Source organism: Sturnus vulgaris, chromosome 1, assembly GCF_052056855.1.
Source record: "Sturnus vulgaris isolate bStuVul1 chromosome 1, bStuVul1.hap1, whole genome shotgun sequence".
Lineage (NCBI taxonomy): Eukaryota > Metazoa > Chordata > Aves > Passeriformes > Sturnidae > Sturnus > Sturnus vulgaris.
In genome coordinates this window covers 45453715-45478103 of record NC_142243.1, presented here as the reverse complement: position 1 = coordinate 45478103, position 24389 = coordinate 45453715, and the positions used below count along the sequence as shown (strand labels likewise).

Below are 24389 nucleotides of genomic sequence, written 5' to 3'. Positions count from 1 at the left end.
CAGCTTTAAATGAAGATCAAAAGCCTTTTGTTTTTCCTAGATAGTGGGAAAGCAGTTAAATAAAAAGGCAGAAAAGTTATATTAACAGCTACAGAGGTTAACAACTATATAGGTTTAGACTTACAGGGAAGCTTAGGAGAAACAGAAAGGATAAAGAAACTACCACAATTTAAATAGCTTAAACTTTAGATTTTACATTTATTACTAAAATATTTAAAATAAAGCAATGCCTAATTTAATTTTATTTGTGAGACTTAGACTAACAGACCTCATTGAGACAGATATTGCAAATCACACACAATTGTTTATAAAATGAAACAGAGGGAAAAGACTATTTTTCCACCATCACAAGAACTATCACTAGGAATGGCAGAATCCTTTTGCAGCAGTGTTAAGAAGAAGAATAGCCAGCTATCTTCGCTTTTGGAATATACATGACAGCAATTTGGACAGTAGTTACCAAAGAGTCTGTACCTCACTTACGCCACACTCAGATGCCCATGTGGGAAACACCTTGGCTAAGTTAAGTAAGATGTCTTGTCCCAAATCACTTCCTACTGTTTGCTGCTGTCTCTCTCCTGGCCTCACTGTCCTAAAACAAACAAGTAAAACCCTTCATAGTACAAGTCTCCAGTGACGAGCCAGTAGGCTTACAGTAATCTCTCTAATTTCCTTAGGCCTGTTTTAACTGAACTGACTGGTTTTGCTTTGAAGTAATGACAAAACCACAGTTGCCCTGATGATTGTGCTGTGACAGAAGTATCTTCCAGCTGAGGAGCAGCATTTCCTTGCAACTCTTCCAGCTAGATCTGAAAGACCTCAGTTTTCACTGCCAAGTCTCAGGGCAGCTTACAAAAGAAGACAAAATATAGTAAAAAATAGCCTATTTTCCCACTATTTTGTTCCAGCAGCTTACACTCATGTTCACTGTTTTTCTGCAACTGTATCTGTAGAATGGCTTGGACATTTTCTCCCTAAGTAAATAAATCTTTGGCAAGGAGAGAACTGAAGGAGATTCCCCTCGCATGCACACTGGACAGAGCTGGCTTGGGTGTGCATCTACGCTAGTGTCAAAACTGAGACTATGAGAAAAAAGCTGCTTACAAAGACACTGCATTCCCATGTGAAGGCAGCTGAATTGTCACCTCTTCTGCCCTTCATCAGTAGATCCAACAGGGCTTTGATTCAGTTGCTTAAACACAGGTAGACAAAGCGCAATTTGAAAGAGCTTGACGTGTGTGAGGATTTTTTAACAACGCTGTCAGAAATGACATGGACCTGGGAAATTCGTGTTTCTTCTGAACTATCAGCTTAAGGCCCTGTGGGGCAGTCTAGGATATCTCAGATGTTCTATCTACATCCATATTTACGTGACTGTATTGAGCCCAGAAAGTGTCAAAATTGGAGGTACACAAACATCACTGCTCACTTTGAAAACTTTAAAAAATAAATGTTTATGGTCTCAATACATGAAAAGGAAGACTCAGATTTTGACAAAATAATCAGCTTGAAATTTCATACTGAAGACTGATTAATAGCAAATACATAGGAGAAACACCTTCAGTGGGAATTCTGTCCAGCAAACCACTTAAACCTCAGTTTAAAGCTGAACATATAATTGATTGCTTTATTTAATTGAGAACTTAAAACTTTGCATCCATTAGCCCAATGTGAAGATTATTGTCTCATACCTTTTTTCACCTTCTCTAACCAAAATCTTTTTTTCTCTGCTGTCATTTAAAATCCTGTGCATAGATTATTTGCAGCTCATAAACCTTAAAGATCACTTTTTACAATGCTGCCCACATTCAGTTTTCAATCCTGGACTTTGGGAGACTGCCCAGATAATTAACAAAATCTTAAAAGCAATGATCCATGAAAACACAAGAATTAGTCTGAGCATCTTGCACACAAAAATGTGAAACAACAGACACACAAATACCTTCCAAGCTGTTTACCCAGGAAGATAGCATTGCACTACACTGTACAGCATTGGTACTATAATAGCAGCAATGTAGTAAAGCTACTGTACTTACACTGTTGTGTTTTCTGGCCAAAGTGATCCACGTGGTTCTCATTTAGAAACTTTTACTCAGAGACTTCTAAAGCTTTTAGGCATATGAAGCTGGATACCAGTTTCCTATAAACCCCTGGCTGAACCAAGCCAGCCAAACATACCCAGGACAAAACACCAGCCAAAATACCCAGGAATTCAGGCAGTTGCAAGATAATGATCACAAAAACTATGACATCATGTTCTGTGAGGACAGTGCCTGCACCAGCACAAATGCCTAAAGAAACCCAGCCACCAGGAGACACACTCTCACTCTCAGAAACACAGCACTGATGTTTCAGCATCCCAACATCCCTGCTGTGATGCTTCCACAGGTGTGTGGTACACAGGAGGGATTCACTGGCATGTGCATGTCCAGTGCCATTCTCCAGCTCCGTCAAAGCTGTGAGCAGATGTCTCTCCACTGACAGAGTACAGTGAGCCCCATCCTAGCCCTGGCCACCCTCTCCAAAGCCAGCCCTGGGCACAGCCACCAGCATACACACCAGGGAGTTGGCTCTCTCTTCTGCAGTAACATGCATCCACATGCACAGCTACTGGATATTCTTCTTGCTAAAAAGAGAGAGGCAGGCAGATTTTCTAAGAAGTGCTCATCTCATTATACCAGTAGTTGAACAGTGCTAATTTACCTGGTGAAAAAAGTAAGATATCCTCTCCTGAAACAAAAGAAATAGGCCTCTGGCAAAAACCAACATGAAAATATTATTCATAGTTCATAACTTCCCCAAAATACAGCTTTTTAAAACCTAAGAAGAATAAAATGTTTCCAGAGAATGGAAGCATAAATATTTAATGAAAATATTATTTATGCTGTTATTCATACTGTCAAGACTTGGGAGCTTTCACTTAGGGAACAGGATCCCGCTGTGCTACTTAACAAACTCACTTAGAGGCTGTCATTCAGAAAAAAGAGCTGTTGTGTCATGTAGTAATGTCAACAGACAACAGCAGGATTTAAACAAAGTTACTGAGCCTTGGTTGTAAGATTCTCTGAGCAGAAGTAAATGCATAAAGGGACTTAAAGAAATACCTTAAGCACACAGAATGTTGCATCAAGCTAATGCAAAGAGGAGAGAAACTCCACGTTACTGTGGAAGTTTAACTCCCTTGCTCATTGGTATATCTTAAACAAGTTATAGTATTAAGTAGAAGGAGAAAAAAAGAAAAAAAACCATAAGCAAGGTTTTAACAACTATTTCAATGTTTATTCTATGTGGGCAATTTGAAAAAAATGGCAGGGCCTAATCTGTTGTTTAACATAATCTTTATAGTTTCTGATAAAGTGGTCACAGGGATGGACTGCATTCAAAATGCAGCCTGCCAAAATCGCCTGCTAGAATGTAATTCTGGCATATACCATGAAATAAAGACCCAGTCAATTTATGTTCATGAAAGCATTAAAAGAGAAGGAGAATGGATGGAGGAGAGTACAAACTGAATACATCCCATTTATCATGCTTGCCACTCTCAGGATCAGTACCATTAAAATACTTCAAAGGGAATTTACATTTTGCTTTTTTCTTCAGGCTTTCATTTAGGGTTTGGGGAAATAAAGCAAAAACTAACCAACCAATCAAAAAAAAAAAAGAAAGAAAAAAAAAGAGCAAGACAAAAAGAATTGTGCAAATCATTGTGTTAGTACAAGATGTTTCACTAAGACAAGAATTGCACAATTTGAATTTTGGTTTGTTCACACCTGAAGTTTAGAGTGGCTGAAGGCCAACTCTGCCCTAAGCATGGCTTTTGGTGAAAACCACAGCCTTTCACTGCAAAACTGAGACAAATAGACTTTTCAGGGCTCTGCATACCCCAGAAAGATCATGAACTACTTCTGTAGTCTAAGAAGCACAAAATATTTTCCATAAAAACAAGCGCTGCAGGATTATGTTTGTTTTAAAATGAGAGCGGTGAATCTCCAGAAGACCATTTTAGGTAATCACAACCTGGGGGATAATGAAAATGAGGGTGCTGAAAATCTAAGAAGATTTAAGTGTAAGTCCCAAAATTAACTTGTGTTAATTAATACCAACCTAAATCCTCAGGTATCCAGATGAACTAAATAATTAACTCAAAGGTCATCATATTCAAATTTGCATCTTAAAGGCAGACATACAACTCAAAAGCTCAATTTGAAGTGAGAACTGAGAATCCATAAATGCCAAACAACTTCAACTAACTTTCCATTAAAGAGAATTTTTACCACCACTTCAGATCACACTTTACTAAATACTCTTTTTAAAGCATCAGCTCAATGTGTGATTACATGAGATTCCCAGTTTCCATTAAAACAGAAGTCCAGGTTTTTAAAGGTGCAGACAAGTGAAGGTCAGATAATGCACCAGGTACTTAATTTCCAGTGATTCAAAAACAATACATGTTTTAAAGTCTTATCCTATGGTCAGAACTAAGAATTCCTGGTGATTTAAAGTTGCTGAAGTGTTCCAGAATAAGCTTATGAGAACAGAAGATTAACAAAGACAAGCAGCATGGCTAAAATATAAGCAAGATGGCTAAAGTACAGTATTTATGTTCAGGAACAAAAAGCCGAATCTAGGTACTCCAGCTCTCATTTTAATGGTGCAAAAATAATATTTCTGTACATTTAATTTGAAACCAGATGCCCAGGTCAGGAGGCTGTCTCTGACCAATAATGGTGAGTGCAAGCCTGAAAGATCTGTAAATCCCTACAAGTGCATTCTCCAACAATCAGGCTTTTTAAAGAGACAGCATATTGGGACTTCTGGCTTTGAAGGCATCTAAAATTACTGGTTGCCTGAAAATAGGTTTTCTATGCTTGTCTTTCAAATGACATCTACTCATCCTAAAGTTATTGCATCTTTTATGAGTTTAGTTATGTCTGTATTTTAGACTGCCACAGCCCCAACTGGTATTATACACTGCCATCTTCAGCATTTCCTTGTAAGATTTTGGCCAGCCAACTTTCCAGAGAGAAGGCACATCAGATTTTGAAGTACCTTTAAGGACAACTGCCAGCAATAAGAATGAAAGCAGTCTGCTTGTTTTCCTACACCTGGAGAAGTTTCTCCTGCCAATTCTGCTGAATTCCAGACCATGAAGAGTACTGGAGTATTCTGGTTTCTTTATTATAGACAAAAAGAACATATACTATGACCATTAATGAAGAGAACTTTTCAACTTTTTTATCCAAATCAAATAAAGGATTAGGAACTCCAAGCATTCCTTTTTTGCTGAACATGGTAAGCCTTTCTTTTTTAAAACTTAAGAAAATTTTATTGAGAAAAAAAATATTTGCTTTATTTTAAATAACTGACATACAAATTTTAAAGAAATAACAAAATTAGGAGAGAAAAAAAACCAACCAATGTTACTATGTAGATGCATGCAGATGAATAAATATACCAAAAATATACATTCACGATGTTCTGTGCTCAGTTCTCTCTACAGAAGCATTTCAGAAAGTCCTCTTTACCGCCTTTAATTCTGGAATTGATTTGCATCATGTTATAACCCAGCTAGCCCATATATGCTATTGAATAATGTGATATTGCAATTTTGTCTTTGCAAACCAAATAAAACCAAATTAAATGCTGCTAATAAGCTCTGACAATAAAGCCTTTATGTGATTTCTTTGGAAAGGTTGTGTGTATGTCATGGAGGTATTTTCACGCATGACAACAAAGGTACTTACACTCCTGTGTAGTCCATGGCTAAATAACTCAGAATCAGAGAGTTACACACTCCTTACATTTGGAATGTACAGGGATCACCAAGTCCAACTCTTCTACTCAAAACACATGCCCAGGGCCATGTCCAGTCAGGTTTTGATTATATCCAAGGACACAGACTCTACAATCTTTCTGGGAAATCTATTACAGTATTTAAACACCATTACAGTGAAAAAGTTTTTTATTTGGATGGCATTTTTTTGTGTTTCAGTCTGTACCCACTGGTTCCATTCCTGTCAGTGGAAAGAGTTCCATTTCCACTTTATCCCTGCAACAAACACTCCCCACTCTCCCCATCAGGTATTTAAACACACTGAAGAGATTCTTCCAAGCCTTCTCTTCTTTTCTTGGATAGACAATGGCAGCTCTCTCAGCCTCTCCTCATATGGGAGATGCCCCTGTTTTTAATCAATTCAGTGCCCTTCACAGGACACATTTCAGTGTGTCCATGTGTACCTTGTACCGGGAAGCCCAAAAGAGGACATGGCACTCCAGAAATGGACTCACCAATATTGCATAGAGCTAATCACTTCCCAGGTGCAAGACTTGCATTTCCCTTTGCATTTGATTACTAAAAGATTTGTTAAAGCCAAAATAAACCATATTCATAGCTCTGAATGTCTCAGATTGTCATGATCTTTCAAAGATGAAGCTCACAATGACGTGGACCAGTTCCCTCAGGTCTTAGAAGGGCATCCCTATCAGATACCACGCACATGTGCACATCCCTGGTTTTGAAATACTTGCTAACCCGATCCTCCTCTACCAAGGATAAGTCTTCAGTGCTCCAGGCCTTCCCATAGGTCTCAGGAGCCTGGGATTCTTGAGGGAAAATCTTACCTGTAAACTGAGGTGAACATAATGTTGTGTAACAGCTTTTTCCATGTTCTGTGTCACAGGATCACTGCAGTAGTGAGCCCAGCTTTACCTCATCTGCATTCTGCTGCTGATTGACCTGTAGAAGTCTTTTTTTCCCCTTTGACAGATTCAACTCCAGATGGGCACTGGCTTTTGTGACACCATTCCTGGATACTTGGACAGAATTTCTATCATCTGCCTGGATGACTCGATCTTGTTTTCACCTCCCAGTGTATTAGTTCTTTATATATTTTGAACAAAACACCTTTCAAATTATGATAAATAGATTTCCTTTAGAGAATTGTCCACATTCCTTGTCAAAGCTGAGCTGCTGTGCACACAATACCCCAAAAGGCAAGTCAAGATATGCAGCAGACTAGAATAAACCTAAGTGGGTCTAAGGAACAAGAATTCTTGACTGGCAAGGGGCAGCACTGGGCTCCTATAGCACCAAATTCAAGCATAGCACATGATCTGAAGAGAAATTTAGAGGTAGAAAGGGAAGAGAGGATGTGGTAAATCCTGTGAGTTAGATTGAAATCTGTTATCTCATTTTAAGGGTGAAATGGCACAAATGAAGGATCTCAGGCACCATCAGAACTAACACTGAACTTCAGTTTCATTAGAAAATGTTACTACTCTCAAAAGCATATTAGCTGACAGTGTAACAGAGTTAAAGAAACATTAAATATTTTGATAGAGATGCAAAAGAAGAATCTATGCCATCAGTGTGAACTAGATGATACTACAAAGAGAGGAGCAACTAAGGGATGGAAAAAACCACTTAAACGGTCTGGTTAGCAAGAACAAAAAAAGAAAATTGGATAGGTTTTTAAGTCAAAAAGTGTAAGTCGATTTTCAGTCACTATAAACTGACATAATTCCATTAATATTACCCAGTTAACAGTTTTGTTGCCTAAGCTAAGTTCCTTGGTTGTAACTGATGCTGTAGGCTGTCTGTTCCTCACAGAGAGGAAAACACACCTTAACTGAACTTTTAGCTGCACAAGGGGTTCAGGCTCAGAGCAGTATAAAGGACCTCAGAGTTGTTTTTAAGCAACTGGGTTGTTTTCTAGCCATAATTTTCTCTTTTTGGAATCTAACTCTTACAGTACTACTCCCAGTCCTTTGCCACTTACCTTCTTTAACTCTTCCTGAATACTTCTGCCATTTTCCTCTGAGGACAAGATCTCCTTCTGGTTTTCCAGGTCTACTCCAGGTTCTGACTCTTGTTCTTCACCAGATGATGTTTCCTTGTCACTCATTTTAGCAGCAAGCTGAAATAACCTGGATTTAAGCTCATTCTCCATAAGTTCAGGCTTGACATGATGCTGATCCTCATTGCTTATATCTGTTTCTGATAAATCATCAAAATCCTACAAAGACATTAGAAAAAAAACCCATATAATTCTTGTGTAGGCAGAGAAAATTTTCTAGAAAACGATTGGTATAATCACTCTGCAGGGAAGCTAGAAAAAAGCACACTAAGTGTTCTGTTAAAAAATGAATACCAGTAAACCAACACTTGCTGGATTGTATTCATCATTCCTTCTTACTCCTGTGTTATCTAAAAAGGAGCTATCAGTGTCCCAATGTATCTGTGTGCAACTAATAAAACATGCCTATATTTCCCATTCCCCAGCACTGCCAACCCTGCAGGCACAGTGCAGATAAACGTGCAGTCTGGGAATGAAAGAACCTTGCAGTTGTGTTCAGCTTTCAGTTGAAAGCTGTGCGTGCATTCCCTCACTGCTTGGTCTTGAGCACTATCCATGCTCTTAAAGACTGCTGGAAACAAGTTTTGAAAAACTTCTCTTTTGTTACATGATGTTGCTTAAGACTGTCAGCTTTCACAGGGATTATTTGCATAGATAGATCCTCTGAGATTATTTTTTTCCAAATGCCAACCTCCTTGGAAAAAGTTCAGTCTTCAGGAGCACCTTCTTTTCTGAGTCTTGTATCCTTAAAGCTGGGAAACACTTAAAGGGTCAGTTAAATACAGTGGGTGCTACAGACTCAGCCACAAGTTCCTTTGGAAGCTGAAGAGAAGCAAAGCAAAATCTTTTTGCAAATGTTTATCAGGGTGCCTGCCCAGCATTTAATAAAGTGGAAAAGGGGATAGTTTTGTCAGCCCTTGCTGAAAAAATATCTCACAGTTGTTCTAAAAACTAATCCCCAGGTATGTATCAATTCATTTTCTGGATCTGTGCTATCTGATTAGGACCCAATTTGTCCTGATTTCCACTACAGTCCCTGGAGAGAGAGAGGCACCTCCCAGAGCAACCTGTTCCACCTGCCTTCTGGAAATGTTCTCTCCCTGCTGATGGCAGAAAGTTTTGAATCACTAGCTTGTTTGGTGCCAAGTCCACGAAATAAGATGGTATTAGGTGAGTTTAAAAGTGACAAATATTTTGAAATTGAGCATAATTGTGCAAGACCACCCAGAAGGAGGCTATAAAGAATTCAGCCTGGGACCAGAGTGGTAGGCACATCTCAGCAGGTCTAGGAGGATGATTTCGAGAAATTCTCAGAGGAAATTATTCCTATCTGCCTCAGGTTCTCATACTGCGACAAGATCAGACACTGCTGGAAAGACTAAAATCCGTGTTCTCTCTTCCATTAATTTGGAAATACATAAACAGGAGCTGCTGTAGCAGCACTGTTCAGGGATGAACCAATTACCTCCAGTTCTCACAGGAAATGTTAACTCTGCCCACTCCTTCACAAACCCTACCCACCAAACTGCTTTTAATGGACTGACACACCGTGTTCATAATGTCAGTTCTCATCTTATAGTAAACTCTGCTGGAATGTTCAGCACTTTCACAGTGTTCTGGACAATTTTTGTCTGCAGTTATTTGCAATTCAATCAATTGCATAACTAAATTATTGCTTTATAGTTCACCTTCAGGATGCAGAAGGCCCTTTCAGAAAATCAGGATTTGAAGGAACAATAGACATTTGAGAGATACAATAAAAGGGGAATCATGGGTTTCTGCTGAAACTCTTTTCCCAAACAATCGGCTTCTGCACAATAAAAAGCTTTTTCTGCTAAAAAGCTGTTCAATGATCAAAAACAAGATTTCAAACCAGTTTTCAGTGTTTTCACTTCCGTTTTATAATATGACATGCACTTATATAAAGGCAAAAGACTGGTGTATTTCACCTCAAAAATTAAAAATATCATAATGATGCTTTCTGAAATTGCAAGAGAAGTTTTCTTCAGACATTTCTTGCACGTCACTCCACGACTCATTACAGGTATCAGTATTACACCCCCACCAACAATCTGCCAATGCCCAATACTCACAAATCACTAAATTACCATTAAAAAACCCCTGAAACCTGTTGCTGAATCAATCAGTCCATCAATTTGTACCTGGAAAAGAAACAATCATAATTTATATGATATATAGGATAGAAAGCACAGCTAAACTGTGCACTTGTATTTTATGAGAATACAGTTTAGTGAAGATATAGCTCATTAAACCTGAGCTATTTACAGCTAGATATCTAGTCTAAGCTTATTATGGGAACCCCTCTTCACTTGAATTACCTCCATTTATTTATTTGGTACCTCCAAAAACCTGTTCTCATCTACCAAAACATCTGGTTTAGGATTACAGCTCTGCACTAGGGGTGTGGGCTTACTCTAGCAGTGTTGATGAAGATTGGGCACAGTTTACCTTGAGGTCAAGTCTGCAAGGAAAAGAAAAAAAATCTCATTCTATGCAGACATTTGGGCAGATCAAGGTTGTAAAGACAAGAATTTGCTATTCTTGTTTAAATGAGATTACAGATATGTATATAAAATCTAGTGGAGCAGTGATGGAGGCTGACAGTCCAGAGTGGTGGATTTTCCCACACTTCCTCCTCACTGCCCCAGTGACAGACTTCACTGTGCAGCAGGACATGCATGAGTCCTCTGGGGGCTTCTTAAATAGATCTGCTTAGCTTTAACTGCTTAGCAGCTTTATTGGAGTAGAAATGCACATATACACCCATGGAAAGCACCACTAGCTAATCTAAAGAATCTGTATTGACAACAGCAATATGACAACTCCTCCCAGTCCTGAAGAAATACCAGTCTTCACATGGCAGCAACTTAAGACATCTTTTTGCTAAGTCCACCAGCACACATGAAAGCCATGAGATGCCTTGGCAACCCCAGGGTCTCACTCTGCATGCGCCAAATCTGTGTTTTGAATACACATTGTTTATTGGGGGAGGACTCCTCCTGAGAGTATTGACTGTATTACAGCTGAGCTCAGGTACTTCTATTATCCTTTTTTTAGCTTTCCAACCTCCTTTAAATGAGCGGTGGATTATCTATATTGGCTAGAGCTGTTACTTCCTGTGCACATGCAGAGATAATGGTACCTTACACTGCTGCACTTTGTGGTTTCTGTTAATAGCAGGCTGCTTGACTTGTGTGTTGGGCCTTTCTAGTGGCAGCAAACTATTTCTGAAGAGATTATACCTCTTTCATGGATTGACAAGTTAAAAAATGCATTAGCAGCCAAGAAAACTGTAAAATAAATAAATTGAAAGGTACTACTATTATTATTAAATAGATGCAGCATTAAATTTTGTTATTCTTTACTGTTCATGTTTTCACTCTTTCTGGTAAGTTTAATGACATTTTTGCGTCATTACACAAATCATTGTGTAAATTCCCATTTGCATCTATCAGCAATATATAATGCTAATAACTGCAAACAAGAATATCTGAAAACTGAGCTTCTGTCAGGGCCTGGCAGACTGACACAGCCACAAACTCAATTTCACTAAAAGAAAATCAAGCATTTCTATGCAAGCATAAGTCTTTTAGGAGACAATGAAAACAAGAAATACACCTTTGCTCATAAATAGTGTCCAAATCCTTGCACACAAATTGCTGATAACTCAATGTAATCAGTGGACAGAAACAAAATACAAAAAAGAGATGCTCCAGAACAAAATCCATGTTAAACTATAAATTCCTGAGAGAAAGTTCCCTTCATATAGGAAACCAAAAATTGAAAACTAGAATTTTTAGGAGAACATACAAATTGTGAGGTTTGCAGACAGTTTCTCAACAAGAGCCAGAGTGATTTCAGGGAGCTGTTTTCAAAGAATACATCCCAAGCGCCATCCCGTGGGATCAGGAAGTCTGACAGTGCTTACCCCTTACCTGGCTGCAGGGCAGCAGGGCTGTAATTAACAGGTGGGGTCTCCTGATCAAAGAAGCAAACTCAAAATGAGGGCATTTCTTTCACTTGAAGCAATTAAGCCCCTCCACTTTGCATCAGAAACATAAGAACTTCAGCTACATTAAGCAACAATCATATCCTTCTATCTTCTCTATGAGAGCCACCAATGTATCAATATTATTATTACTAGCAGTATCAACTATCATTATAATTATTAATCATAAAAGCAGATAATGATTGGTGGCTTGAATGTCCATTTTTTGTAAAAAGTTGCCATTTGAAAAATAATCATTAAAAGCCAGTTTCACTTTCCAGTTCAGTTCCCACAGAAATATAAGTCTTTCGTGGTACATAAGCAATCAGATGTTATTTATAGCAGGACTTTGGTTTTATCAGGACAATTTTCATATCTTGCTTCATCACTGTGTTTATGGTATCTCTACAGACAGCTCAGTGAAGGAGCTTGTTCTTTTACTTATCATTAAGCAAAAATTCCACAGATACAGCACATCTTGGTACCTGTTCTCAGGTTTCCTCTTCTAAGTCATCGAAGACTTTAAACAAAAAAAAAATTCACAAAGTCAGCATTCCACTGTTGTGTCTAAAATATATTTTAAAAAAAATGCCCCAGCATTACCCTAATCAAGGAACTCGATCCTGATTGAAAAAATACCTGATTTTAAATTGAAATTCAGTTGTGAGTTATGGACTGCAGTTTTTCCAAAACATAACTGCTTACAACTCTCTAGACTCAGAGTAAAGAAGAGCAAAGAAAAAGGGCTTGTTTTCATTTCACTGAGAAACTTGGAGAGTAGAACACAAGAAAGCAACCTTCACTATTTGAAAACTAAAAATGAAACCCCAGCTTTCAGACTGATAAACTGACATCCTGTTCTACAATGCTGATGAAACATAATGGTTAACAAATTATCATCTTATTATTACAATGCAGTAAAATAAGATTATATTCCAATGCAGTAAAGTACTGAAAAAGTGTATTTCTTTACTGCAATTAATATAATCGGTTATTCAGTATCTAGCACCTTGGTTCAACAAGAGTTTGGAAGAGTTTGTATGGTCTCTGCAAACTCTGTGCAATCTCATCATGTGAAAAGCTACGCCTGGTTTAAAACCCTGCAGTCAGTCTTTCTTAAGTCTATGCTGTCTGCAGTTCTTCACACACCTACACTGTAATTCTGTAGAACTGTTTATATGTGGGGCTCTCCCTGCTGCAGCCTCAATCATTTTACCAAGATCAAGACATTATTCCAGGGAATATATGAAACTCTGACATCCCCTTTATCTCATTTTCCTGAGCAATGTAAACGATGTCTGGCTAATTCACTTTCATACATTAAATCAGGTTCTTTAAATATATGACAATTCTACTTGCTTCCTAGAATTTTTCAACCATGCAACATCATTGCTCTAAACTGTTGTAGTCAGTGCATTCCTGCTGCCAGCACTTGTTTGCCAGAGGCTGGAGTAAAAGTTCTACAGATGTGAGCAGCAGCTGTCAAATCTGCCACCTCTGTGTGTGTCCAAATGCAAACTAAACACACGCAAACCCACCCATAATAAACTTCTTAGTGAGAATTTCATTGCTTTGAAAACAGTGACATGATCTGGAGGCAGTGTGCCTCTGCTTGCTCCACTGAGGCTGAGGGAGCAGGGGAGCAGGAACAGCCTTTTTTAGCCTTGAGGGCAAAATGAAGGGGAGAGTGGGTTAGAATCCCGAATCTTGCACTTTCAGCACAATAGACAGGTTACAAGAGACAAAGCAACTCACAAAAGACTTGGAAAGAAGAATAATTTTCCACACCAGCTTGCACTTTGTAGCATACACTAAGTTGTTAAAGGATGTCATCATGGATGTTTGGGAAGCACCCTGCCTTTTTGACCTCACCTGGATGAGCATGGGGGAGGTTTAGATTGGATATTATGAAAAATTTCTTCACAGAAAGGATTATCCAGCACTGGAACAGGCTGCCCTGTTGTTGATTCACCACCCATGGAGGTATTTAAATATGTGTGTAGTCATGGCACTTAGAGACAATATTTAGTGGTAGACCCTGCAGTGCTGGGTTAACAGCTGGACTTGATGATCTGAAAAGTGTTTCCAATCTAAATTATTATAGGATTTTATAATGTCTCCAGAACCTTCTCTGTGAGCTCTGATCTTCCATGCTCTGCATATTGTCTTTTGAGACGAGGAAGCCACAATATGAATACAGACACACAGAGATCATGCACAAATACACAAAGCCAGAAAGCTAAATGCAAAAGTCTGTGTACAAGATGTGGTCTTTGTGCAGTCCCTGTAAAGCCTTGTAATTCTGCCTGATGTTCTAAGAAGTCAATAATGTCCACCGATGTGTCATCACATCACATTACATCATACTCCCCTTCAACAGCTGATGATTTTAAATATATGAGGACACAAGTATAAACGCATCAGTACAGAACACCCCAAACACCCATACTCTGTCCTAAAAGCAGATGGAATAGGTCCAGAATTAATGACATCCAGCATGAAAGCCCTGCTGAAATCCTAGAATCCTAATATTGACTTACAATCAGCTGCACTGATGTTTTTCTATAAGAAATGGAGGCTAGTAGCACAAGGAAATAAAAAGTGTTCCAGTCATCCTAAATTCGGTCAGTTAGCTTTAAGACTGAATCAGGCTGCTCATAATCAGAAGCACAGGGAGAAGACATAGACAAGGAACCCTCAGCTCCTTGCTTCAGGCTTATTATTAGTCTGCTGCAGCAATGATGCAGCTTCAGGATTTAAGAGGAGTAGGATGTGTGAAATGGAGCTGGACAAAGGATCAGTATTCTCCTGGGGGACAAATGGATCCCTTAATGTCAGTCCCAGGTCTGGACAAACTCCAAATAGAGGAGTCTTCTTGGCTTTCTGGTTATCCAACACCTGTAATTTAAAATAAATATTTGCTGTTTTCAAGCTGCATGAACAGTTTTTCCAAGTCTGAGGTAGTACAGTTTGGGGTTTTTGCTTGCTTGTTTGGGTTTTGTTGGTTTTCTTAATGAATTGACAAATTACTTAAATGGAAGTAGTTTGCAAACACTCACCCTAACACATCAGAACTCATCTTAAGGTGACCAATTAAAAGCGGACATCACTTGGACTGGATTTCACAAAAAGCCCTTTTTGAATTTCTGCTGCTCATTAGCTTTATCCCTTACCAGAATATTTGTAGATACTGCAGAGCAGATTCCCAGGCATATGAGTTATTTCTTATACCAAGAAAACAGAAGTTAAAAAAAACCAACCAGCACAACAAAACAAGTGATTAATTAACATTTCTTAGCTGTTGACAAATCTTGAGGGTTTCTTTCTTAAGAGCACTGTATTTTACAACATTAACAAATGTCTTTGATTGGATAAAAGTGGCCTGTCTGAGAAAAAGGTAAAATCTGTCTAATACCCTACTTTTTCTTCTTCTTATTTAGGAGACATGGGGAACATAAAGCTTTCAAGAACACTCCACCTCCTACTCATGATTCACATGACATTGCCAGCATAGCTTAATTAGGTTTACCCAGCCCTTCTTGAAAATGCATTTGGTAAGTTCAAACACAATTACCTGACTTAAATTCATCTTGTTGGTTTTTGCCTGATTCTTTTCTTCACATAAGTCTTCAGAGATGGCTTTGTTCTTCTTCCACCTTCTTGATCTCTTTTCTAAATCATAATGGACTTCTTCAGTCTCACTGCTGTCTGAATACTCCAAGCTAGTTGCCTGTGGATTGAAATTTACGTCTAGTTCTCCATGGAAGTGCTTCTTTTCCATTCTGGGCATATCACTTTGAGTTCTGCTTTGCAACCAGAGAAGTTTGCTAGGTCCTTTAGCTTCCTGGGAAGAGTTTACTGAAGATGTTTCCGAATCGGAGAACAGTGTCTCAGTGTTGGTGTATAACCCAGAGGAGGGGGAGGTCACTGCCTGGTACTGATTGTTGCCATAAACCCACTCGGTGCCATATTGGGAATTGGAGTAATAGAAGTCGTCTGGCAATTGTCGAGGTCTCTGCCGCAGCTTGTTCAAGGCCACGTTCCAGTCATAGTCATCCTCGCTGTCCGAGCCCATCTCATCATAGGCAGACACAATGCTGGACTCGTTCTCCAAAGCTTTGAACACCTGACTCTTTGGTTTGGCGAGCATCCGAGGACGAGGCAGAGCGATATTCTGCAAAGCCACCCAGTTTCCATCGGTGCTTTGGAAAACAGAAGGCGGACCTATGAAAAGGAAACAAGAACAACTGTGGTCACACACTCTGAAAGGCTGCTTTTACTTGCCACAGATTGAAAGTTTCAATAAAACTAACAAACAAGTGCAAGTGCTGCTGCCGCATGAACTCTCCCATGTTCAGAGCCAAGCTGCCCTACTACTCAGAAGCCACCACTTTAAGTCATGGTGATGACTAAAATGGGAGAGTATTTGAACCAAAGATTTTTTCTAAAAGAATTATTAGGAAAGACTGATGGAACATAAGCACACAGGCATGTATAAATCCTGAGTTTTGCAAATGACTTTGATTCTGTGTGCAATTCTGGTTCCTCACATTGAAAAGAAAAGAAGTAACAACAAAGGATGTACCAGGTTCTGAAATGGCGTCCATTCAAGGAATGATTACGTGAGCCAGATTTCTGCTATGTGGAGGACAGAAGACTGAGAGAATACATGCTAAAAGAGATAGGGGAATCTCTTCCAACCTAACTACTAAAGGGTATGAAGTAAAGCTAGAGAAATCAAGTTTCTAAACAAACAAAAGAAAGAAGTGGGATGCAATGGATACAAGACCTATGGAGCTTCTTGTCTAAGGTTGTTCTGGATGCTTGAAATTATCTGTGATAAAACAGAGATGGCTATGAACATGGAGAAGAAATCCACTAAAATTTATTAAATACAAAAAACCACTTCTAGCTGAGATAGTCATTAAATTGAAAGTTCTAGAGGTTCAAAGCCCAGTTAGAGGCAGTGTGGAAAATACTTGCTTTGTCCTAATCTCTCCTAGACTTTTGCTTATGGCTGCTCTTGTTTTACCCCAAACTAAATATCAAATGAGTCTTTTGTCTGACACAAGCACTGCTGCTCTTGTATCCTTCCACATTTTCAGAGTATGTTTTACAACTCCAAAATAAAAACCAAAAAAAGTCACAAATATGGTCAGAAAGTGCTCTTTAACTCTCATGACTCTGAGAATTGCCTTCCTTCTAAATTTAGATTTAATTTCCAATCAAAATTGAAAATTCCCCTCATGGGAAATATGGATGTGTGACAACTCTGCCTTCTTCAGCACTTAAAAAATACATGATGCCATGGATTTACACATTAATTCAGCCTACTTCTCAGACTTAAGGATTCCTCCCATGGATTCAAATTTGCTATTTTCAGAAACCTATAAAAATACTTAATATAAACCATTAGTTTTCTCAAAATGTAAGCAGAACATCACTATTTTCAAAAGGACACAGTAATATCTGGGTCTGTTGTAGAATATAATTAGGCATTTTGTATTAGTTACAAATACCAGGATGAAAAGATTACTTTTTCCCTGCAACTGTTCATAAAGAACATTAGTATGCTGTAAGGTGTGCTTAGTTTAAAAAAACAGAAAGTCTGAGGTGCACTACTACCACCAAAACATCCCTACAAAAAACAAAACAAAAATTAAATGGTAATTAAACTTACGAGCATTGAGAATTTAATGACAAATTTTACATTTCTTCCTCATTTGAATCCTTTTGGCTTGTTTTCACTTCCTAAGTTTTAAGTCAATTCAGAGAACTTGAGAAAATACAATTCTTGCTCCTACTTAAAAGGAAATCAAAACAATACTAGTTCTCTTGTAGCAGTGACCAACCAAGGATATAATTGAAGTCAGGCGTATAAGGGGAACTAATAATTTTTTATTGTAACCCCGGATTTTGGAGGAAAAAAACCCAACCAAGCTATCAAGCACAAACTTCTGCTCGTTCACGTTTCTCAACTATACTCACTAATCTAAGTATAGGGGTCTCTTGAGAGAAAGAACCTTCCTTAAAACATCATTCCTTCAAACAAAGCCAACAGCTCTGCAGGATATAAATCTCCAACAGGAACTGAATTCATCTGCACCACATTACACAAATGTAATGGGGAGCCACAAACCCTTTTTTTCTCCCCCAAACCGTATCCCCTTATTCTATTTAACAACACCACATGAGAATCAGTCAACCAACCTCAGTGAACTGAAGAAAGGACAGGACAGTAGCTGATTACATCTTAGAGGGCAAACAGAATAGAAAGCCACTAAGAATGCAATATTCAGAAAGCTGACTCAGTTTTATCCCAGTTTTATTCTACAATGTCAAGTGCTCCCTTCCTGCTTTTTCAAAACAAAGTCACTTACTTGGAAGGATGTTTTTTTCACACAAATCTTTGGGCATAAGCTATAATTCATCCATGTGAATAGGGAAAAAAGATTTAAGAAGTTTCATTGTAAGACTATTGATAAAGGGGGGAAAAAAGGACAGTATCATAATTTGGCTCTTTAGTCATCATTTAAACCAATATGATCTTTAACCAAAACGAATTGTGAACTACTTTTGGCTACATGCCTAAAAAGCCCATTGATGTTACCACATCAGACTCTTGGTTGAGATTTCTCTTGTTTTCTGTATCATAATACAAAGCTGCTTATTACTACATAGGTGAGACCATATTTACAGATATTAGCACAATCAGCTGCTTACTATTAGCTCAATAGGCACCACAATTTCATCAGAAATGTGGTTTTTAGTTGAAAGAAACAGAACAAATCCTCTGCATAGAGCACCCGAAAAGAAACTGGGTTAATTTGTCGTTCTGCTATGGTTAAGCAATTGTTAAATACTAAATTGCTCAATGGTTGAATGCAATGGGATTCAAGTGGGTTCTTAAATTTAAGCACCAAATTAACTGCTTTACTGAAAATAGGCCTTCCACTAAAATGCCTAGGAGAAAAACACTTCTGACAGTGGGTTGATTAAGAAATTCACAGAGTAATGCATACTTGGTTAAGTCAGATTTTAGTACTACTTTAATATTAATTTCTTTCATGGGGAGAAGTATTGAAATAGTTTAAATTTTAGTCTCCCCAGTTGTCAAACTGGTATTACAGATTAAAAAACTGAATAGATCGGCAGCCCCGGTCCCTGCTCCCCACCAAACCCAAACACACATTTTAACAACTACTGCTTGTCAGTGCCTAGTGAGGCAGCTGTGGGAGTTACAGCACCAGAGAACTCACCCCACAAAAGAGAAGCTTTCTGCTTCTACAGCTTCATGAACCAATGTGCTACAGGGGTCAGATGGGTTCTACCACTGCTACAAGAGAAGAAGCAAGAACAAGCAGATTCTGCCATGGGATGACAACACTTGGAGCCAGGGAATGCTGCTGCAATGAGTTCAGCTCTTCCCCTTGTGCAGCTGTAGGGGTACAAACTAACCAACTCATGGTGAGGGAGTTGCCAGTGCTACCTCTTGTGGGCTCACAAATGCTTCCGCCAGAACAAGAGAGACAATGGAAACAGGACCACCCCAAGAGCAGGAGCCACAACAGCAGAAGCACAGAAAGGGTTAGGTTGGAAGGGACCACAGTGGGTCAGCTGGTCCAACCAACCTGCACGTGGCACAGGATTGCATCTGGGTTCTTGAACATCTTCAGTGAAGGTGACTCCACAGCATCTCTGGGCAACCTGTTCCAGCGCTTGGTCACCTGCATAGTGAAGAAGTTCTTTCTCATATTCAGGTGGAACTTCCTGTCAATCAGTTTCTGCCTGTTGTCTCTTATCCTATTGCTTGGTGCCACTGAGCAGAGCCTGGCTCCATCCTCTGACACCATCCCTTCAGATAGTTATATACATTGATATCTTCTTCAGTTACAACCTGTCTTTATGTCACTAGAAGTAAGCAGGGAATTGCATTCTATCCCAGGGTGCTGATTTAGGAATGAAACTGACTTGAAAAGCTGCTCACCTAAAGCATGATGACAGAAGCCAGATCCAGGGAAGCTGCTGGTCTGTGAAGTTCCTACTCCTACAGCTTCCTCATACTAGTCTGGAAGCACCAGTGAGTAGGGCTGCACAGAACACTGCGTTTGTGAATTCATCAAGGTTGAAAATAAAGTTGCAAGGAGGAATTCTAAATGTGAATTATTTTAATGACTGGCTCACCATGTAGCCTCGTGAACAGTTACCCTGTGCCATGGAAGGGATACAATGGGCTGCAAACTCCTTCAGATGGAGGACAGATTACCAATGACTAAGAAGGGCCCTTGAGCTCTTGTGTCTTAGAAGCCCTGAAACGTATCTAAACTAGTTGTCTAAATTTTGTAACAGTCCAAAACCAATTTCACAAAAACCCAAATTTTGAATTATTTTTTTTAAAAAGGGTAAGATAAGGAATGACATAGCCCAATGCAATTATGACATAGCAACATCAAATATGCATTTTACATGTAACCTCTGAAAGCACAGAGGTCAGCAGAAATGCCCTTGAGAAGGTCCTTGCTTTAAGTTGTATAAATTCCACATGTGAGTGAGAACCAAAAAAATAATCTTATTCGTACTAGAAATATTTACTTGTTTCATTTAGCCTGTCTACACTCTTCCAGCTGGGTAAAGCAGAGAGCTTGCGTTCCTTCTGCTTCCTGGACTGTTCCTTTTGCTGCCTCTGAAGAGCCTCGGTCACAGATGATGCAAGGTCTTGTCCTTTACTGGCCATATCTTCACTAGCCAGGGAGAATGCAGACTGAGACCTCTGTGGGATTAAAAATCAAAGATTGCAATTTAAAAATAGAAGTAGTTAATTATCCAACTCTTTACCATAATTAGTATTCAGTTACCCATGGAAGTGTGGGATGTGCTAACATCACAAAAGGGATTTAATATATTCAAAAGAATTCAGCATTAGATTACTTATTTATGTGCATTTCTGATGCTATGCAAAGTGGCAGGAAATAGTTTATCCTACCATGGACCAGATGGAGAGAAATAATTAAGGTGAAGTTGCTGGGAATGTGCTTGGTGAGGACTGATCCTGAACTGCTTTGACTCAAGTTAGCCAGAAAGGATCCCATTGTGGTGAGACATGATGATCTATTGTTGGCTCAACAGGCCATCTGGTGTAACAATTTGCAGAAGTTAAAAACTAAAGAAAAAGCAAACAAACAGCCTGTTCCCCAGAAACAGATATGCAAGTCAACTGATTTTAATGCAGAATTCTGTTAGCTAGGACATACATACATAACACCCAATATGCTGAGTAGTTTTATGCCATCTTACTAATGAACTCAACTTAGCCTACAATTGCACATCTATTCAGTTCTAGGAGGGTCACATTTCAAGGCTTAATAAGGCAAAATACTGTTTTGATTGTTAATCAACCTGACTGCTACTGAGGGGAAGGGACTTGCCTTTGGTTTCACACAAGCAGATCAGACATTTTAGTTTTGACCTAGACACAGAGAAGTCAGTCAGTTACAGAAGACATCTTTAAATTTGGCCTGTTTTAAAAAGCTTTGAGTGCTGTCAGTGTCCTGCTGATTTCAGTAGAACTTACGCTTGAATATCAAATCACATATGCAGTTCTAGAAACAAGGCTTTCAGAGTTTGAGTAAAGTTGCCTTTCCAGCAGAGTCAGTAGAAAACTGTATATGCCAGGTATATGGCTCAGCTGCTTTGCACAGGCCAAGCCAGTACTCTCAAATCTTTGTACATTTTTAATGATGTTCAAATTACAGATAATCAAATAAATCTGTTACTCTCACAAGGGCCTTTGCCTGTATCAGAGTCTGTTTTGCACTGGTGCAGGTGAAGTAAAGGAGACTTGACTTCCAGCTATTTTCAAGTCCCTTCAATTCCCAGTACAGCATAAGCATTGCTGGAAGTCCTGCTGGCTCGAAAGCCATAATTATACCACTTTCTGGCTGCACCTCCTCTCATCTGAAATGCTACTCTGTGGGACCCATGTACCATGCCAGAAGATTTAATTAACTGCAAATCTTCCTGTATCCTTGACTCAGCAGTAAAAGGAAACACAATTAAGCACAAGGGTTTAGTTTGGCTTCTGAATTCATGAAGCAAAGCCAGAATTAATGCACTAGAATCGAGTATTTTCTATAACTACAATGACTGCACAACTTTGTTAATCTTGTCCATACAAGGACACAGGTCCTAATATAATGCATTAGAGTGTTTCCTTTTAAATTTAGTGATATAACCTCTTCACAACAAGCTTGAAGTAATTTCACTATAGGGAATCTTTCAGGTACATCACTTTCACAAGTCAGCCATATTCAATGTGTGTTTAGTCTGATCCAAACCCTGAACTTGATCTTTCACTGATCAAGATCATCTGAATCCTTCCTAACCCTGAAAAAGTAATAAAATAAAATAATTTAATGTATTGCATACAGGTACATAAATTATTTCACTAGAGGAAATTTGCTCATGAACTTTGCTTTCATCTTGGCAGGATACAGGGACAATATAAACAATTCTGCCACAAATTTGCCCCCTGAACTTTGCTGAGTTTTACCTGTGCTGTAGTTCACCTCACTTCATTGTAAAGCTAGAACTACCAAACTTGCCATGCTTTCAATAAATTAGGTCCAGTGTCTGCCGTATCTTTGAAATCTTTGTGTTAAAGTTGTTATATACTGGAAGCAGCATGTTGTTGTGGTTGTCCATGAATATTCTCTCAGGGCACATTCTTCTTCCACGTACAAAGAGCAGACACAAGAGACAAGAGATGCTGAAGACCCAGAAGAAGGAATACCTTACAGTTCAATCAGTAGTATCTATTTTCCCTTATTACTCAAAGAACTGGATCTCTAAGAAGAAGAATACCAGGAAGAACCTAATTGGTCTGTAAAACAATAACTGGGACTCCGATAATGTTTGACAGCTTTCCTGTTTTGTTTAAATGGCAGCTTCTTGTGTGCCTACTCACTATTTCATAAACATCACAGTAAAGTGATGCCACCACAATGATGTCCTTTGCTGTCCTTTGCTCTGAACTCACCTAAGACGTGCCAGCAGCTTAACCCTGACGAGGCAGAACTTGGCATGGGCTGTGAAATCTCCTGAAGGAACTGGGCACTCCTGCCCCCAGGCTGATGCTTTGGCAGCAAAGCTGCGGCCAGCAGCGTCTGAACAATTTAAATCAAGCTCAGGTGCATCCAAACTATAGGGCAGATAAAATTTTCAGGAGGACTGGGAGAGACACAACAGCTTGAAGGATTTAAAAAGGAGAAGATGAAGCCTGAAGGATGAAAGGAGCTGAAAAACAAGGAAGCACAGAAAAGAAAGTGGACACAGTGCCATGTGGTATGGTAGCCTAGGATCAGAAATAAGCTCAACCAAAGCTTATCTAGGAAAAAGCTGTTTTTTAAAAAATTGTGTGCTAAAGCTTTTGGGTCAGATCAGATGGAAACTGCTCTTCACAGTTTCTGCAATGTCTCTGTGGAATCGGAAATTGGTATTAGGCAGACACTGCAGCTAAGAAATTTTCCCAGGAAATCCAGCTGAAATACAGAAAGGGGTAAAGCTTTTGGTGCCTCCAAAGCTTGGCTTGAGGCCATCCTCATTATTTTTCTACACTTTATGTGAATTTTAAATCAAATCTGTCTTGGACTGCTCTGCTAGAAGTACCACCTTTTCTCACTAAGGATGGTTCAATGTCACAGAAGGCTCAAGGAGAGAAAAGTAATGCCATGACAAAATAGCTTGGTGGCACCCCTACACTTAGATCCTGAAAAAGGAAGACACTATTGAACTTGCACTCTTCACTACTACATTTTCAGTTCTCTGTAGTTCTGGAGAGATTGAAATGATCAAGAAGTACCAATGTTCTGATAAGATCCAATTCAGAAGAATACATAAAAGTAAAGGATTAGGTTATTTCTTATTCTGAAAGTTAGTTTTAGGTAGAGATAGAGAGATAGTAGAATTATGTTTTACTCAGATAAGCAGGGAAAGAAAGCATAAACATTCATCCCTGAGCAGTTCAAATCACTGGTAGCACTGAAAATGACACAAAAAAGGAGTGTCAATAGCAAAGCCCCGTGTAGGAACAGGACAGAAGCACATCCTGGCATGAGAACAAACCAATATAAATTGACTGTATTTTTCAGAGCACAAAAGCAAATGTTTGTCTACAAGTTTATCTCAAATCAATTAGCAGCCCGACTCATGACTCTACCTGAAATGCAAATTGCTTCAAGACTTCCTCTTGTTGTTTTTTGCAAATAAAGAGCAAACGACAAAGTTAGTTATTTGGTGCGAGGCAACACAGCCAAATCTCTAATCTTGGATGGCACATTTGCATCAACTTAAACTCAGCCAGCACCACTAACTCCACAGGCTGCAGTATGGGCTACATCGTATTTCCCTGTGGGCTGATTTTATTGCTGCACTGACCTGTGCAGGCAGCAGAAGCACACATCACTGTGCTGCATCAGTGCCTCTCTTCTTCACAGAGGAAACAGCCCATATGTAGATCCACAGGGGAC

At 39.0% G+C, this 24389-nt stretch overlaps 1 protein-coding gene across 7 annotated transcripts in view; it reads right to left on the bottom strand.

Annotated features, from left to right (window-relative positions):
• Positions 1-24389, bottom strand: part of MYRIP (myosin VIIA and Rab interacting protein) — a 205941-nt gene that overhangs the window by 15829 nt on the left and 165723 nt on the right. For 4 of the 7 annotated variants that reach the window (XM_088165401.1, XM_014878375.2, XM_014878377.2 and 1 more), the window contains exons 9-12: positions 20458-20635; positions 19497-19592; positions 15440-16089; positions 7779-8015 (exon numbers count right to left, since the gene is read on the bottom strand). In XM_088165401.1, coding sequence (XP_088021527.1) covers positions 7779-8015; positions 15440-16089; positions 19497-19592; positions 20458-20635 — 1161 coding nt within the window. The remainder of the gene's footprint in view (positions 1-7778; positions 8016-15439; positions 16090-19496; positions 19593-20457; positions 20636-24389) is intronic. The other 3 variants (XM_014878376.2, XM_088165414.1, XM_088165418.1) reach the window with 1 other exon arrangement.